Here is a 16,372-nt window from a genome sequence, read left to right as displayed (position 1 = left end):
TTGAAAGTTGTTATTAACCTCCATTTCCATTTATCTTTATAGAATTTTCTCTTTTTATATTGCCTTTTTCAGCGCTAAGCAGGTTGATACACTTGTAAATCTCCAGAATCTACAAAGCTAGCCTGGCTTCTTTAATGTTGTTTAATCTATCCCCCCTGACCTTAATGCAGTAAATTCAGTTTAATCTTTCTCAATAATCTAGTAATACATTGGAAACCAGCAAACATTTAAATCTGATAATGATTTAATCACATACTTTAAATAACAGCTGAGATAATGAAAAAATAATTCACCATATAAAGGAACACTAACTGAGTTTTCTCTGTGATTGGCTTTTTGAGAAATCCCTATAGAAAATACAAAACCTACGACAGAAATCAACTTCACTGGAAATGGGCAATCCATTTGGTGTCAAAAGATGTCGTATTTCTTTTTTATTATCATCTTTAAATTAATGCTCAAATGTATCCTTGCTGAGTATTCAGTTTCTTGATACAGTTTTACTTAAGTGGTTTATCTGCTTACCTTTCTTTTCAGATGCCAGTCAGATGCAGCAGAGAGCCTGCCAGAAGACCAGAAACCAGAATGCCATCCCTTCTGGACAGATAATGATGAATGCAATATGCCTCTGCCATATGATCTAGAAGAAGTAATTGCTTATCTACAAAATCTTGTTCAATGGATAGAATAACAAGTGACCTTCCAGCCTAGAATTATTGATGCTGGTCATCTGGGGAGAAACTTTGTCGTTATCATAAATCCTTTCAGCTTTATGATTCCTTGATCATGTGTTATTTTATGTGTCAATGCATATTTTACCAGTCTTTACACAGTAGCTTATTGTCTCATAATAAAAAAGACCAGCCCCCAGATTTAAAGAAGCATGTGTTTTTTAAGGCCTGAAGTCCAGAACACCAGCCTTAGTTCCCTCCTCCTCCACTCTAATTCCTATTGACCCTACAGCCCAGGGATATCTGTGTTTCACAGAATGACAGAATGGATCAGGTTTGAAGGGACCACTGTGGGAACATCTGATCCAGCTTCCCTGCTCAAGGAGAATTACCCAGAGCACAGGGTTGTGTCCAGCCAGTTCTGAATATCCTCAGTGAGGGAGACTCCACAGCCTCTGGCCAGTCTGTTCTGTGCTCGGACACTGCACAGCAAAGAAGCCCTTGCTCGTGTCCAGGTGGAACTTCCTGGGCATCAGCTCCTGCCCCTTCCTCCTGTCCCATTGCTGGGCACCACCGAGCAGGGCCTGGTCCATCCCCTGACACCTCCTGCAGACAGGGACAGACATCAATAAGGTCCCCTCTCAGCCCTCTCTTCCTGAGGCTGAGCAGGCCCAACTCTGCCAGTGTTTTGACATGTTCCCTTGGTATCTAAATTTGAGCTTCCACGACTGCCGAGAACTGTCTCTGGCCTGGCAGGTCTGAGCAACCCAAAGTGTAGCTCACACCTGAGTCAAAGCATGATCTGGGCATCCTAATGAGAGGCCAGCTTGAGGTGAGCCTGCCAGAGGTCTTCAAAACAGAGCTGGGAATTCTCCATCCAGTAACACAAAGGGACAGCAGGTTCTGGAGATAGTCCTTTGTGCAGTGGCTCCTTCTTAGATCATTTTTTCAGACGTGGCATTCTGTAGGAGCATTCTAACATAGATCCCAAGATTTTCTTACTATTTTGCCTCATGGCAACTGAGTACTACTGAGATTTCTGATGTGAATTTACAGCTCCTGGGCTCTCTGGAATTCAGAATTCACTTCCTAATCATTGCTTTGTTTCTGCAAGTTGTGAATCTTATTCTGAGGTCAAGCTTCCCAGTGTATTGCCTAAAGAGCTGATAGACCTAAGTAAGATCTTCCATTTGGGTTCTTTGGTCCCCTGAGAAAATAGATTTAGATTGTGTGATATTGAGTATTGCAGCATCAAGTGAGATATATGAGCACAAACCCAGAAAACTATGAGAAACAATGCTGTCTGTGATGTTTTGTAGTAACATGCTCTAAAAAGAACAGTTCTGTGTGGGATGATACAGGGTGCTCCTGAATGAGAAAAAGAATTTTGATTTGGTAAATTATTATTTTAACTGAACTGGTTGGACTGGTGTCCAACTTTGCCACAAAAAGCAGAAAATCATTACGGTGAAAAAGCACTCAGGCTGTATTACCACTACAAAAGAAGCCAGTAAAATTCAGAGTTTGACATTGCCACCAAGAAATGAATATGCCTTCTGTGTAACTATGGTGTTTAAAGTCTCTGCTGAGCCCAGACTCACCCAGAACACACCAGCTTTCTGTATTGGCAAAGTGCTGTGTGTGTGGATGAGGCTCGTACTCCTGAAAATTGTACTTTTGACAGTGTAACATATGCCAGACCTCCCTGGAGCTAAGGAAGCTGTGCCAGTAAAAATTCCCTTTTAGTGGTATAAAACTGTGTCCACACCTACCAGCTTTTGCCAGGACAATTATATCAAGTAGAGATTGTACCTCATAACACTTTTGGTAAAGCTGTGCCAGCAGAATTATAAATACCTGAATCAAGTGTTCCAACTGTAGTCCTGGGCTTCTGTGAAACTTTTATTTACCCTGTAGAATGTAAAGATTCTCTGAAGAATAAGTTATTACTTAAACTAGGTTTAGTAATATTACCTTGATCCACGCATTTATCTGTTGTCTCTTGTGCCATAGATTTCATATTTGGAAATACTGCTATGGGCACGGCTTTCACTTCCTTGCACTAAATAAAGCTGGCTTTACCAGTGGGCAAATAGCACATATTTGGATTATTGCCACACTAAACGCTGTTTACTTTGGAGATTGCTTAAAGAAAAGCTAACTGAAGATGTGGGAATTCTGTTTTGTAAAGGCAGTTCTCAGAAACAGATACCGCTTTGGAAATGAGCAATAGGAATTCAGACAAACTAATGATGTAACAGTGTTAACACAGTGTTTAGGGAGACTGTTTATTTATGCAGTTACTTTATGATTACTCTGTGTTTAATTAAGCATGCTGCTAAAATCCATGGGGATCACAGTATTGAAAGGAATCTGACCGCCACAAAGGGTGGAGAAGGCACATCAATGATGTAGTTTGTAGCTGAAATGGAGGCAAGGCTATTAAAAAAATGATTGGCAAATAATTATTTCCAGCAGCAGTAAAAATAAAGCCAAACCAAAACTACCCCAAACGTATTAGAAGACTGCTGGCAGTAATAATAGAATTTTTAGAGTACACGTTCCCAGGTCTTGCCTATGCTTGGAGATTTAAGGTAGTGAATTAGCTGAACTAGTACTTGTTTCAATGCAGTCAGACAGCCCTTATGTAAGCCATGGATAGCAATGACATGGACAAATGAACACTTTTGGAATGAATAAGACTGACAAAACACCAGTAATCAAGTGGTTCTGAGCTCTGTGTTGCATTCCAGTCTGGCATCATCTAAATCAGTATAACCTGATTGAGTTCAGTGGAAATGCAGAAGTATGAGAAGATTTCTTATCTCCAAAGCCCACAGGAGTTGATAGCAATAACATGAGTAAGATGGTGGAACTGTTTGAAGCACATAGTAATGCCAAAGGGTACCCCAAAAGGAGAACACAGTTAAAGGTAAATATATATAAAAAACCTGAGAGATCAAGTGTAAATTATTGCTGTGTTTAGATTATGTGTTAGAAGCTGACAAATACTTTGAAGATTTCTTTTTTTTTTATTCAAGTAGTTATAATTTAGCTTGTTTCAATGATTCTTTAGCAATCCATTTTTATTCCAGCATTAGATAACCCATTTCCTCTTTGGATGAGCTGGAAGACACAGCCTCTAATTAATGTTCTGTGTATAGCAATTGTTTGCCAAGCCTGGATGCTTTAGAAGCATGAGGACCAAGGTCAAGTTTTTTAAAGGAAAAGGTGAGAGCATAAATTAACTTCTGACATTAAATTCAGTGGTTCCTTTAAAATGGTGAAGTTCACGACTTTCCTTACATTTACTTTTCATCAGCCAGGACTGAATTGAGGTAAAATAGTTCACTTGCACATGTGCGTCAGGCTAAATGGATTGCAGAAGATACAGATCTGTTTGCCTGTCTGCACTTGCCTTTGGACAATATTCATCAATTTTACAAAAGCTACTGACTAAACATGGAACCAGTACAAATGAAATGCTCAAGGCAAGGGCTTTCTTTTATAAATCTGATACAGAGTTGGTTTTACACTGATAGAAAGAAAATGTTGGCAGAAAATGAAAAACTTCTATTGTTTCTGTAATTTGGGGGATGAAAGATGCAGACTGGTTTTAAGTATTTGATAGAAAACTGCTGTGTTATGCAATGTAATTAGAAATGTTTTTATAATGTTTTGTTCATATCCCTGTATATGAAAATATTTTTTCCCATAGGTCCTTTCTTCTATTGAAAAGGTTATGTAAATAAATAAAATTAATCTCAATACAGTAGATTTTAAAGGCACAATACTTATGTTCTAAGCTTTACAGCAAGTTCTGATTATTTAAAGGGTAAATAAAAATGCCATGAGTAATCATTGACTGAAAACTGTGAGAGATGGGTAACATGCCCCACAATAAATATCTAAAATTAATTGTCTTATTATCATCTGAATATGGTTTTGGGTTCACTGGTAGTGGTACAAGAAGTTATAAAATCATGCTGGGCTACTTAATGCAGTGGGGCAGATTCAGGGATTCCATTCACGTAACAGCACAGAAATCAAAAGATTATTAAAATCCATCATGAAAGGTGACCAAAATACTGTAGTGTGTTAAGAGCTGGCATTGCTCCTGTCTCAGTTATAGCTGTTCCATTAGTCCTGTGCCATGCAGTGGGGTTTGGGCTGTTGGATATTGAACGAGGCCAGGCCTAGGCTTACATCTAAGCTGGGCTGAGAGCAGGGCAAGAGAGATGAGGTGAGATGCACACGAGACCCAAGGGATGTTCTTTCTCAAGGCCACAACTTCATTAACTGGACTCATATGGGAGTCATTGAGCTCAGACTTGTACAGTGCAGGTCAGGATCTCTCCCTTAATTGTTACCACCTGGTGCAAAGTTAATGTTGGCTCCCTAAACCCCTTCCTGCCCCTGACAGCCAGTCCTCAGCTTTCTGCTGGAGCTGACCATTCTCAGCTCACACCAGGATTACAGGGATGGGGAGAGTGGTTGTTCCACTGTAGCAACAGGGATGAGAAACTCTCATCCCCAGCTTCAGCCTCCACCTCTGTCCTGCTGGAGCTCCACGGACTAAGTACCTCCAAACATTCTGTTTCTCATTTGACATTCAAGTTGCTGCAGCTCATTTTCTGTCCTGTCCCATCAGGACAGTGATCTGACGCACGGAAGGGTCAGACAGGAAGAATTCTGTTTGCATGAGGTTCCTCATCAAAACCCCTCACCCACTGCCGTCCCCATAAGAGTGAAAAGTTCAGGATTACAATAATCTGCCTGTAGAGGGTGGGAGCTGCTAGGGAGTGATGAAGGACTCTGGCTAAACCACCAGCATTTCTTGTTCTGTAGGACTCCCATCCTGCCCTGTTCTGGCTCACCCCATCTGTACAGGCAGAGGCAATCCTGAAGAGAACCACTGCTCTCTTTCCTCTCCACACTGACTCTTCACCTTCAATGTGGCTGGGCTTGCACCTTCATTTACATTCATCTGTCCTCTTCATCTTAGCCTGAGGGCATTCGTTGAACAAGAGAAGATAATTTTATACAATTACAAAAAGGCTGTACATAGAAAGGCTACAAACCTGGCTGAATAACATGCAAAATAAAAGCCAAGAAATAACTGATAAAATTAGCACCTTAAAATGCTGATATTTAGGCATGAGGACTTCACATGTCATGGGAACTATCATTTCTCTTCTTGTTACTTAGGAGATAACATTCATAATGCAAAAGGATGTATTATGCTATGGTTTACATCCTCTAAATCTCCACTGGTTTTACAGGGCTTGTCCATGATGATCAAGAATTTGGTCACAAAAGTTGTTCTCCTCCTCCCCCCTATCGTCAAATACTTGCTTTCATGCCAACACATCTTGGTCTGATTAGTGCCCTTGATTACAGGCTAAAGTAAAAAGTCAGGTGTATAAGATTCCCATTATCCTTTATTCCACTGCTTCTAAGAACAGGTCAGATAGAGTTATTTCAGTGAAAATGCGAACAATCAACTTCTGTTTACCATTAACCTTCAGTTTTCTTTTCTTAAAATCAAATCAGGGCTTGGTAGGCAGTTATTTTCATACATGTCCCTTGATCAGTGGAACAATCTGTCAAAAGCCATTAAAGCCTCTATTAGGTTGAATTGCATTCAAAGTTAAGCTCTCCAATCATCTGAAGGGCTGTGATGATTGTTTTTAATATAGTATACATTGATTTCTCTCTCAGAGTAGCAACATAACTTTGAAGCTAAGCATGTATGACTTGAGCATTTTGCTCTCCAGTATGTCTTGAGAAGCTTTGTTTCTTGTGGAAGATGAATGTCTACATTAAAAAAAAGGAAAAAAACAAACGCAGTGAAATCGTCTCTTTATTGTCACAAGTTTTTAACTATTCCTAGTTCATTGTAACCCTCAAGGTGTAACTTATGAAATAGAAAGAAATTTTCCAGGGTCCCTTTCCTCAACAGCTCCTTGAAAAATTTATCTAATTGTACTGGTATTTTAAAAATGGCTCTTTATCTTAAAATATCAGGATGCTTTACACGGAGAAACTGAGGCAGAGGTCAAAAGTGCAGCTGGGATCTGAGTGCCAACACTGGAATGAGTGTTCTGTAACCCTCTGTTGCTGACATATCTCTTGTGCTTCCAGTAGTCAGCTCAGTTTACAGATTAAAGATGCTCTCATAGAACTTGTTGTCCTCCAAAGTTATATCTGAAAGTTGAGCTGGAATCTGTCCTACTCATGTCATATTTAGCACAATATTTAATTGCATAACATATAATAGTGTATCTCATACAATAGAGATCTTTCAGAGCTCCTAAGGTTTGATTAAAACTTTCAAGTGAATCTTTTAGTTACATTCCAAGTCCCTGAGCTCTCAATGGGAAAGATAGATTTTCTTGGAATTAAATGATTCCATGGAGAATATGCAGTATATAATACAATATAATATAATACTATCCACACTCTTCTAGATCTATTTTAGATATTTCCACTACATGCCCCACAAGGTGGGACAACTGCTGTATTAGGACGCTCTTAAGAAAATACCCTGTTGGTATCTGTGCTATTTTTACCAAGGTGAAGGTGAGTTGCTGAAGCAAACTGGATTGCTGATTATGCACCTGTTAGCAGTTACTGATTTGGCAGTCTCGTAGTACTTTACTGAGAACACTGTTTTGCTGGCTATTTTGGTGAACATCCCAATAAATTATTATCCAACATCAAAGAATTCCACAATTCTTCTATTGCTGTTCTTTCTCTTCTGTTGACTGATGCCCCTTCTTTCCCTTTTGTCTCAGTATTAACAGTAATGTTATTAACAAGTTTTGTTCTATGTTAGGGCGATGTGACCTTGAAGTGAGAAAACTTTAGAATTATGTATCAGATATTTCCTGAGGTACATTTCTTTTCAAACAAATTTATTAGGTTATTTTGACTCCTTTTTCATTTGGTACTACTACTTTTTATTAAGACCTATTTGTAGAACTCTGCAGGATATACAGTGATATGTAAGTTTGTGTTATGGATTTACTAATTTACTGACATTTATCAAATGAGCTGCTTAAAGAATTTTTGTCTGTTATTTGCCCTTCAGAAGGTGTTAGCTCTTGTCTTCAATACCTCATTGTCGCAGTGCATGAAAGTTCACGTCTACTCTTCAGTGGCACATTACTCACAACCTGAACTGTGTGTAAAGTCCAAGTGCATAGTTATCCTCATCTGCTTATGCTGGCAATTTAATAGTGGTAAATGGATATAATAGATGGTGGAGGGTTTGTTTTTATTCTTGAATTGATAGAATTAAGTACTGGTTATATTGCAAATCTTCTAGTAGAGAAGGCAGAATAATTTCAGTGCCTTTGGTAAGACTCATATCATAAATGAGTATGATTGACTTCTATTCCCTGTAAGTGTTTCCTTCAACAAAAAAATTATGGCTCTGCTAGGTTTAGGACACTTTCTTCTGTCAGCACAACCTTACACTTCCCATGTCTGATATAAACTGTTTCTTCATGTGAGAAGTAGGAACTCAGTGCCTACCAACACTGCATCAGCCTGTTTGAGTGTGTAAAATGTTTGTTCCACGTTTGTTGCAGCAAAGCTTGCAGTTCAAAACGTATTCATGTTAAACAAAGCAGTGTCAAAGAAATGTGTCTTGTACCTAGACTAAGAGGTATTGAGGTTTGTGATGTCCGTTGTTTCTAAAGAGTTTAATTTCACGGGTTTATATACACCCACATCAGATTTTGTGTAGGGTTCTCCTGTGTCAGAGGAATAGTTGTCATTAGCTGTCTCTTTCCCAGTGGAAAGCTGTGTCCGTGCTATCCCAGATTGGAGTGAGAGAGCAGGGCAAGCACTGATACTGCAGATTTCCTGTGATGCTCTGACAGGAGCCATTGCAGAGACCAGCAGTGATTTGCTTTGATGTGCACATGGCCATGTGGCTGAGGGGCACTGCAGTGTTCTGTAATTCCTGGAGTTCCCTTAAGGCCAAAGGCTGTGTGTGCGCAAATTATTCTGCATTAGTAGATTCCAGCCAAGAGGTGATGGAAATGTGAATAATATCATCCAGGATGGAATGGAGTCTCCAAGTAAAAAAGTTGACAGAGAGCATTATTAATACACACTCCAGCTCAGAGTCAGCAAGGCATCCAAGAGGTGAGAAATTTGATATTTCTTAGCCTAGAACATTCTTTCCTGGGCTTTAGAAAAGGTTTAATTGATTTGAGTAAAAGCCAGACAACTGGATGGAGACCCATTTGCAAAACCAGTGTTAATCTGAAACATTTCTTACAATCCATTGTGATATATCCCATACGTATCCAGAAAGACCAAGATGAGTGTCTCAGGTTCTAAAGTACCTTGAGCTGTTCCTTTTTTTTTCTCCTTTTTTTACTCTCAGAGCATCCTTTCTTTTCCTTAACTTTTCCTAAAAAAATGGTAAAACACATGGCAGTAGTGACCTTTCACACATACACACACACACAAAAACAAAACAAAACAAAACAAAACAAAAAAACAAACAAACAAAAAAAAAAAACCAACCACCAATAATCAGGGCCTTTGGTGGAGGAACACAAGCACAAGGAGACTCAAGAAAAAACATCTTCTGTGGGGGTTAAGGTGCTCTTCCAGCATCTCCATTCAAGAGCATCTAGTCTTAATTGAAGCAGAGACTAATCGACTAATCAGGATTCACTGTTAAATTTTGATTTTTATCCTAATTCCATTCTTTCTATAGGACATCTGTCATGAGAACTTAAATTCTCCTTGAGGAGACAGACTCTTTCCACCATAAAGGCTCTTGCACCCTGTTACTTTCACTCATCACCCAGCAAATGAGGGTATCATAAGGTCGTACACCCTGCTATAGCTGAAAGATATTCTTTTCATTTAGTGATGAGACTTCATTTCTGATCTAAAAGGTCCCAAGTTATATTGCTGAAGTTGCAGATGTGCAATTTACCTATCAGCCAATGTCTGTATTTTGTGGTCACACAATCATAGTTCAAAGTGAGTTTTTGCTAAACATTTTTAAAAGTCTTGGGTTTTTTTGGTTTTTTGTTTTTTTTTAATTCCAAGATCATTCATATGAAAAAAACATCATCGCAAACCAGAATAATCACAATGAGATTGTAAATAGGTAAAAAGAAGTAAAGAAAGTTTGTATCAGTCTGGATTCTTGCTTTTTCAATGTGTCCAGAGTATGACTTTAGAGTTTGTACCTGAATCAGCTTGTCTAGTAAAGTGCGAGTTTTCATCTGATATGTATGATGCCCTCTTTGCACAATTGTATTTCATTTCAGCTCATCTGTATGAAACTTGCTGCATAATTATCACTAAGATTTTGAAACTAACAGCACTTCATTAATTAGGTTGCTGTTATCCTGTTCCTAGTTACATATTAATTATTAGGGTGAAAATAAAAGGCACTTTTCATAAGCCTTCATATTTTCTCTTTACAACTATTTTTGTTAACATCTAATAAACTTAATGGCCTCTAACAACAAGAGGAAGTGAAATCCTGCTTAGCAAATTCTATGGATCTTGTGGCTTTATGGTATGTCAAATTGTAGGAATGTAAAAGCAGTTTATGGGGCAGTTGCTGGGTTCAACTAACTGCAGAAACTTTTAAGTTATTTTTGTTTCTCCTTTATTGCCTAACCTCTGGGGCCTGAGTCTGGGCTACTTGATAAAGCAGTCATTCAAGAACTTGAAACTACACAAGCTTTGACTTGATAGACTTAGAACAAGATCTGGTATTAAACATACATTTTTAAAATATAATTTCAAATCTGGAAATTGATTGTGGCTTGACCTGTATATACTGAAGAGTTCCTTACTTTCTTTGCTTTACTGATATTATTCGATCTATTGTTCTTTTACCAGAACTCTCAGCTGATAGAAGAAAAATCAATGTAGAGCAAAGCATACTGGACAGCAGCACTTTCATTCGAGTCAGGGCCACAACTGACTAAGACTAAGTTATGATATTTCCACTTTTAAAGGTTGCAAATGCTTGTATTATGCATTTTCTGATATTCTCAGGGGGCAAGAGTCAAACATGCATGAAGCAAGCTTGGAACAGAGCAGTCTTTTAAAAAAAAAATTCAATATAACACTGTTCAATATAATTCAATATAACACTGTTGGTTGTTTTTTTTTTTTTTTACGTGCCAATATGAGGATTATAAATCAACAAGGAATTTCTCTCCAATGCTTTTTTTTTAAACATAACATACATCCAAAGTTACACTTCCCAGCATTTTATATTTATCGGCATACCCTTACATTCACTCATTTCAATGACCTGCTGGACACAATGATCTCTCAGGTGCCTATTGCAGTGTGCATTCAGCACTTGCCTGGTGCAGAGCAGGATGCAAAGGGATCTCTGAGGATGCATCCCTTCCACACACCATCGCCTGAGCTAGCTCATCTTGGACTGAGGATGCTCAGAGGTCTGTAGTTCAAACATACCTCTGCCCAGCTAATGGGGTCAGATCATCTCCTTCCAATAATGGATTGGTTCTCTCTAGGGTAAAGTGCCTCTAAGAGAAATTGAGAGGAGATCCATCCTTAAATAAGATTTGATGCAGCGCAGGAGAATGACAATTACATCTCTTGCTAACACTATTTCTAAGGCAAAGTCATGCTTTGGAGGAAACAAGATGATGGAGTACTTGGGGAGATTTTTGTAGTGTAGTGACTAGTAGATAGGTCCATGCTGTAGAAGAGTTCTGTGAGAGATAAAATGAAACTCACTTAGGTGGCTCTTCTGTTGCAGACAGTGAGAAGTGTCCCTGCGTGGGTCACCTTAGTAAAGCCTGGGTTATTTTCTTCCTGGACTAAGAGCAGATGGTGACATCTGTTTTTATCCAACAGATGAAAAACGCAGGAGCCATTCCTGGGGTTGAAGTCCAGGGACCCAGCTGAGATGTACAGTAGAAGAGGCACTCAGAAGAGGCTGCCAAAATCAAGTTGGAGCTGCAATTAGAATTCATACCTGGATGGTTCTTTACTGTGCCCCATGGTATGAGCTGCAGGCAGGGGCCTGGGGTAGGGCTGGGCAGGGGGGATTTCATGGGAGACAGTGAGCTGTGTCTACACTGAACTTTCTCCCTCTCATACTCACACATATTTCCCCTCACTGTGCAGGGCTGTGCACACTGTAGCAGCAAACCTGCCCCAGAGTCACCAGCCCAGGGAGGACACCATGAGCGCGCAGTAATGCTGTGGCAGGGAAGGGAAGGGAGGTCCCAGCACTCAGAGGCCATTAGAGCCACCACTGAGCTCGTGTATCTGAACAAAAGCAGGGTGAGTTTGTCCCTCTGATTCCCAGATTACTGATTCACAGAAAGGAATCTTCAACCATTATTCTTAAACTCAAATCCTGATTTTCATGGCAGGCCTGTGGCTGAAATATAAATTGGAAGTGGGGGCAGTAGCTGAGACTTTGCCTGTCTCTGACCACTTAATTTTCTATTTCATAATTCCACAGCCTTCTGCACATGTCAGTTTTACATTCAAGATGTAGCAGTAGGCTCTCCAGGCATTGATCCTGACTTAACGGATGTCAATCATCCATTTTGGACACTTGCATAATCCTCCTGGCCCAGACTCCTACATCAGCTCTGGGTTGTCAGAAGTTCATGTTGCACAGCAGCATCTGAACCCTTTCAGAAACTGCAGCCCCCTGCTCTCACCTTCCTGCTGTCACCCGGTGTGGGAGAGGACACCGTTCTCCCTCTTACCCTCCTTGTCTCTTTCCCAGCTTTTTCACAGGCACTTGCACTCTCTGCTGGCCTTGACCTTATGATGAGGGTCCCTTTCCTTGGAGAAACATAACTCAGTGGTAGTGATGAGACACTGGGATAGGTTGCCCAGAGAAGCTGTGAATGTCCCAGCACTGGAAGTGTTCAAGGCCAGGTGAGGTGGGCTCTAGGGGAAGGTGTCCCTGCCCAATGCAGGGGGTTTGGAACAAATTGATCTCTTCCAACCCCAGCCATTCTGTGATTTTGAGAGTCAGATGCTCGTTGTGACAGCTCTCCTGTGACTGCTGGTGACACTCGTCTGTCTGCTCCCCTGGTGTCCTGCTTGTCCTTACCTGCTCTCTGTGTGACACCTGCTGACTTCACCTACAGCTGTGTCCTGTCCCATTTTCCCACGGATGGGGTGTTTATTTGGCTCCAGCCCAGTGGTTCTGGCAGCAGCAGGGTGGTGGGGCAGTGGTGAGGGTATCTGGGGAGGTCAGTCAGGCTGTTGCTGGCACATCTCCTTTGCGCCAGTTCAGCTCTTAGCTGGCAGCAGGTGTGAGAAGACATCCCAACATCAAGGCTGTCTTTGTGAAATGGTTTGACACAACGTGGCACATTGAACTACAGATATTTTTATGCCTTTTTTTTCTTCTTTGAGAATAAACATGTAGCTCCTTGTTAGTGGTTAATAAATAGGAACAGAAAAATCTCTCCAGCTGTACATTCAAAGGTTTGCATTCTGTGGGAAAGGAGGAAGTTAAATGTACAGGTATCTGATGGAGCCAGAGAATGATTACAGAGAGCTGCATAAGCAAATGAATGTCTGTATGGCTCTTTGCCCCTCAGAACCCCAAAAGAGAACAGAAAGGGGCTGATCTGAAAGTAGTTGCAGGCTGGGATTTCAACATACCGGTGGAGTACCTGCCCTGCCTCTGCCCATCTGCCAGTGCCACCAGTGTTGTAGCTCTGTAGCCTCCGTCCTCTGCCCCCTTTGGTGTTTCCAGGGGTAAACAGCACTGCAGCATCAGTGTTTGCTCCCCAAGGGAGCCCTCAGTCACCACATGAGCAGTGGATGGGCATTGCTGAACACTCTGCCACTCCTTCCTAATTCTCATTTACTGTATGTACCTTTCAGAGCCTCATGGGGCAAAAGATAAAAGAATACAAATTCCTCTAGTGTAAATAGAAATCCCAGTGCTAAGGAGCAATCCTGAAATGTACTGCAGGATTTTCTATTATTTAGAAACCCTGTAAATCATTATTTTATGAAGTAAAATATGTAAAAACATTTCTGTATAGTTCTTTTCTAAATCTGACACAGAAGTTTCCCCCCCTTTTTTTAAAGCAACCATTTAATAAAGTCTGACACTTAGCAATGTTTTGAAATAATTTTTGCTGCTCTGCCAGCAGTTAGCTTTGCTGTGAATCTCTAAAGACAAATCCATCTACAGTGAATCTAGCAAAATTCAGCTCTGTGTTGTATGTCAGGGTTGAGGACTACTTGTCAGCTCTGGCACTGTCAGATTTTATCTTTAAATATGACAGGCAATTTGTTCAGGGAGCACTTCTGAATGACAAGATATAGTGGTGTTGTAAAACATGGCACCTGTGTGGTATGCCCTGCCTCTGTGGACATCAGAGGCTATTGTTTCCTTTGCTATTAGACAGCCACAGTCACACAATAAGGCGTGTAAAATGTTCACAGAAACCTTTTAAATCGAGTAGCAGGAAAGTAGATACCCTCCGGTCATTTAAGTCAGGCCATTTATCATTTTATCTTATAAAACACAACATTCGCTAAAATGCGGTGTAAAGAGAAAACCGAACGCTCTGCTGAGCAATGTCGGCGCAAGCCAAGGGTGTGAGCCATGCTGTAATAAAAGAGGGTTATCTTTAAAGTGAAAAGAAATGGAGAAATTAGGATTTTAACTCCTTCCCAGTCAGGGAGCTAGGAAGAGCCATGCAGAGGGCAGTTGTTGGTGCTTGGGATGAATATGGTCCCGCTGAAAAATCCTCTGTCACCACAATGGGGCTTCCTGGAATGGGGCAGTCAGAGAAGATGATAAAACATTAACACACCTGATATATTTGGTTTGAAAATAAATAAATAGAGAGTCATTTAGGACAGTTTTCTTGAAATATAAACCAGATCAAACTGGGAAAATTAAAGCGGAGACATTATGGGCATGCCACTGCTAAAGGCAAGAGAGGGCTTTTCCGTCTGTTCATAGGGCTGGTCAGCAGCCTTCCTCAGAAGAGGAATGTAAAGCTGGGTGAGTCTAGCACAGTCTGAGGCTACAGAGACACTGCATGCAGGCATATCCCAATACACCTGTGCTAATGCTCTTGCCCTGCTGACAGGGAGTGGTGTCTGTACTCTGCAGGACGTGGGACAGGGCTAGCTCACTCTTTTAAAATTAAAAAAAAATTCCTTTAGTCTTTTGTGTTGGCCTGTTTCTGTTACCAAAGAGGTGGCCAGTGTTGCTGACTGAAGGCTGAGTGCCTGTGCAGTTGCCTGTCGCCAGGACAGTGCTGTGTCTGTCCAGTGGAACTTCTCCCTTGCCTGTACAGGACTTGAAGCCCTTGCACATGAACCAACTCCTGAGCCCTCCCTTCCTAAGCAGCCCTGTCCCTCTGTGTCCTTGCTTCTCTGCCAGCCAGGGAAATTGCCCTTCAGCCAGGGGAGGAGGCGCAGCTCTGCCCTTACAGGTGAAAGAAGGGATCTGATCTGTGATGTGCACTCCACTGCCTTTGGGGGTCGGGCAGAGTCTGGGATCTGGTAGATCTGAGATTAAGGCCGTTCTGTGTAGATTGTCCAAGTCTAAGAAGGGGGAAAATGTCAAATGATAGGGGTTTGATTAGCAGTAACACTGTGATCAGATCGTATTAATGTGCAATGGTCAGCTGGAAGGCATGCAATATTTGGGATTTTACTAAGAGTCTCAAGCCCTGGAAATGAGGGATTGTAAGAACATCGTTTTAACTTTCATGTAAGAAGCAAGTGTTTGGACTTCATGTTTACAGCTGAATGGAATAGCAGTGAACTCTGCAAACTCAAACACTAGGTGGCAAATACAGTGACATCAGTTAAAACCTAGTATCAGTAGCCTACATTCTCAATTTTTGTAGCCTGCCCTGTTAATAGCATTTAGTGATGGCAATAATAGTGTGCACATAGCTTTGGCATGGCAGCTGGAACAAAAATAAAAGTAATACAGGGTGGTGGGTGATAGGAGGGTTTGGTAGTTAGAAAGATGCAGAATATGTACAAGCAGACCCCTCATTAGGAAGGACTTGGCACAGTCTAAATACGCTTTCTTGTTTCTTATTATGAAAATAAATTAAGTCATTTTTTTTACCTTGGTGTAACAACTTTAAAGGAAAATCTCTAGATGAAGCAGAGAGGTAGCCTGTGCTATTTCTCTTTTGGTAGATAAAATTATCTGTCATGTTCACTCTTAGTATGATTTCCCCATCTTCAGTAGGGGAAAATAATACTTTTGTTTTTAAAGTGCCATAACTGTGTTCAGACATTTATAATTTCTCCTCAGATACTATCTGTTCCTTTTTTACATACAAGGTTGCCACAATTTTAGAACTGCTGGGAAAATTAACGTTCATCTTATCTAAGCAAAGATCTTTTGATGATTAGCTCCATGTTCTGAGATGGTTTCCACGATGAATGGGTAGCAAGAAGCATCTCCGGAAGGTTAATCATTCCACCTGGATCTGGTATTTATGTCATGTTAGCATGAACTGTTGCTGAAGGAGTCTATCTCTTCCAACTGACTCTGGAGAGAGATGAGGTAACTTGCTTGTGTAACTTTCAGCTAAATTTGGCTGAGGGAAGTCATCTTTAGTCACCTAAATCCTGACATTGCAGCCTAGATAGATCACAAAGGTGTTTTCAAGAATGTTTGCCTTCTCCTTGTTCACCAGCATTTG

At 40.7% G+C, this 16,372-nt stretch overlaps 1 protein-coding gene across 3 annotated transcripts in view; it reads left to right on the top strand.

The window, feature by feature from the left end:
• The window catches only part of FTO (FTO alpha-ketoglutarate dependent dioxygenase), a 322,975-nt gene that overhangs the window by 221,405 nt on the left and 85,198 nt on the right, over positions 1-16,372 (top strand). The window contains exon 9 of one of the 3 annotated variants that reach the window (XM_040075506.1): positions 538-4,564. The exons of the other annotated variants lie outside the window; for them this stretch is intronic. Within the exon in view, the coding sequence (XP_039931440.1) occupies positions 538-691 (154 nt within the window). The 3' untranslated portion in view covers positions 692-4,564. Of the gene's footprint in view, positions 1-537; positions 4,565-16,372 lie in introns of those variants that run through there. 3 annotated transcript variants of the gene reach the window in all.

The sequence above is a fragment of the Hirundo rustica genome, chromosome 11 (genome assembly GCF_015227805.2).
Source record: "Hirundo rustica isolate bHirRus1 chromosome 11, bHirRus1.pri.v3, whole genome shotgun sequence".
In the NCBI taxonomy this organism is placed as follows: Eukaryota; Metazoa; Chordata; class Aves; order Passeriformes; family Hirundinidae; genus Hirundo; species Hirundo rustica.
Note: the sequence above shows the minus strand (reverse complement) of the source record. Positions and strands in the feature narration are given on the sequence as shown.